General features: G+C 35.6%; 1 protein-coding gene across 1 annotated transcript in view; it reads left to right on the top strand.

The window, feature by feature from the left end:
• LOC101340618 (F-box/LRR-repeat protein 13) overlaps nucleotides 1-947 on the top strand; it is a gene marked incomplete at its 3' end in the record, with an annotated part of 49761 nt that extends 48814 nt beyond the window's left edge. The window contains exon 7 of the mRNA XM_004390727.2: nucleotides 780-947. Within this exon, the coding sequence (XP_004390784.1) occupies nucleotides 780-947 (168 nt within the window). The remainder of the gene's footprint in view (nucleotides 1-779) is intronic.
• Nucleotides 948-1420: the final 473 nt, after the last annotated feature.

Here is a 1420-nt window from a genome sequence, read left to right on the forward strand (position 1 = left end):
TATGACCTTGAGTGTATCCCAACCTGAATTTAGAGACCATCTCAAGAATACTAAAGAATAGATTTGATCTGTTGAACACTAATGACTGAAGACCAGAGGAGCTGTGGAATGACATCAAGGACATCATACATGAAGAAAGCAAGAGGTCATTAAAAAATGAAAGTGAAAGAAAGAAAAGACCAAAATGGATGTTAGAAGAAACTCTGAAACTTGCTCTTGAATGTCGAGTATATGTGTATTTATATCTCACCAAAAAGTATGTGTGTGTATGAAATATTTACTTACCCTTCAGGCTTTTTCTTTAATACGTAGTTTTCAGGAATGTATTGGAAGTTAAAATGGGGATTTCCTGTGACAATAAATCAGGTAGGTCCACAAATTCTCTCTTTGTGATTCTCCTTTTTGTCATCCCCATGCTAACCAACTCTCTTCCATGCCCCAAATACCAGTTCTATCATTACCAGAACCTTGACTCTGTGGACCTCAGTTTCCTCATCTATAAAAAAGGAGACTGAACCAGATTCTCTAGGTGACTGCACCAGATTCTCTAGGTGACTGCCTATGTGAATATGCTATAACTAAAGGAAATGATCTATAATGCTTCGTTGGTTCAGAGAATATTAAACATGCATATTGAAAATAATTTATATAATAAAGATGGTGATGATAAGTAATATTTAATTAGTGTTGTCATTGTGTCAAGCACTGTGCTTTATACATATAATTCCATTTAACCCCTACAATAATTCCATGGATTTTATAATTATTTTTAATTGCAGCTGTTAAAACATGAACTTCAACTGAGAAAATGGAAAACTAAGTCAAAATCAAAATTATTTACTGAAGAAGAACAAATGTTTCTTCAAGGAAGTTCATCTGAATGCTCTCTAGTAGGTGAGAGTCTTCCATGTGACATTTCACTGTTACCTGAAAGAGCAATATTACAGGTTTGTATGATTTGTATGTCTTAACCAGTTCTTTTCACAGTGTTTGTTTAAAGAGGGGTTTTATGAACCTTACATGAGTGATAGAAGGTATATTTCAAATATATATATATATATATGTATTTTTTATTGTTCTTCAAGTGAAAGTTTACAGTTCAAGTCAGTTTCTCATACAAAAATTTATAGACACATTGCTATGTGACCCTCGCTGCTCTCCCCATAATGTGACAGTACACTCCTCCTTTCCACCCCCGATTTCCCGTGTCCATTCAACCATCTTCTGCCCCTTTTTGCCTTTTCATCTCACCTCAGGAAAGAAGCTGCCCATTTAGTCTCATGTATCTACCTGAGCTAAGAAGTACTCTCTTCACGAGTATCATTTTATGTCCCATAGTCCAGTCTAATCTTTGTCTGAAGAGTTGACCTTGGGAATGGTTTCCTTTCTGGGCTAACAGAGAGTCCAGGAGCCATGTTAT

The sequence above is a fragment of the Trichechus manatus genome, unplaced genomic scaffold, assembly GCF_000243295.1.
Source record: "Trichechus manatus latirostris isolate Lorelei unplaced genomic scaffold, TriManLat1.0 scaffold00326, whole genome shotgun sequence".
NCBI classification, from domain to species: domain Eukaryota; kingdom Metazoa; phylum Chordata; class Mammalia; order Sirenia; family Trichechidae; genus Trichechus; species Trichechus manatus.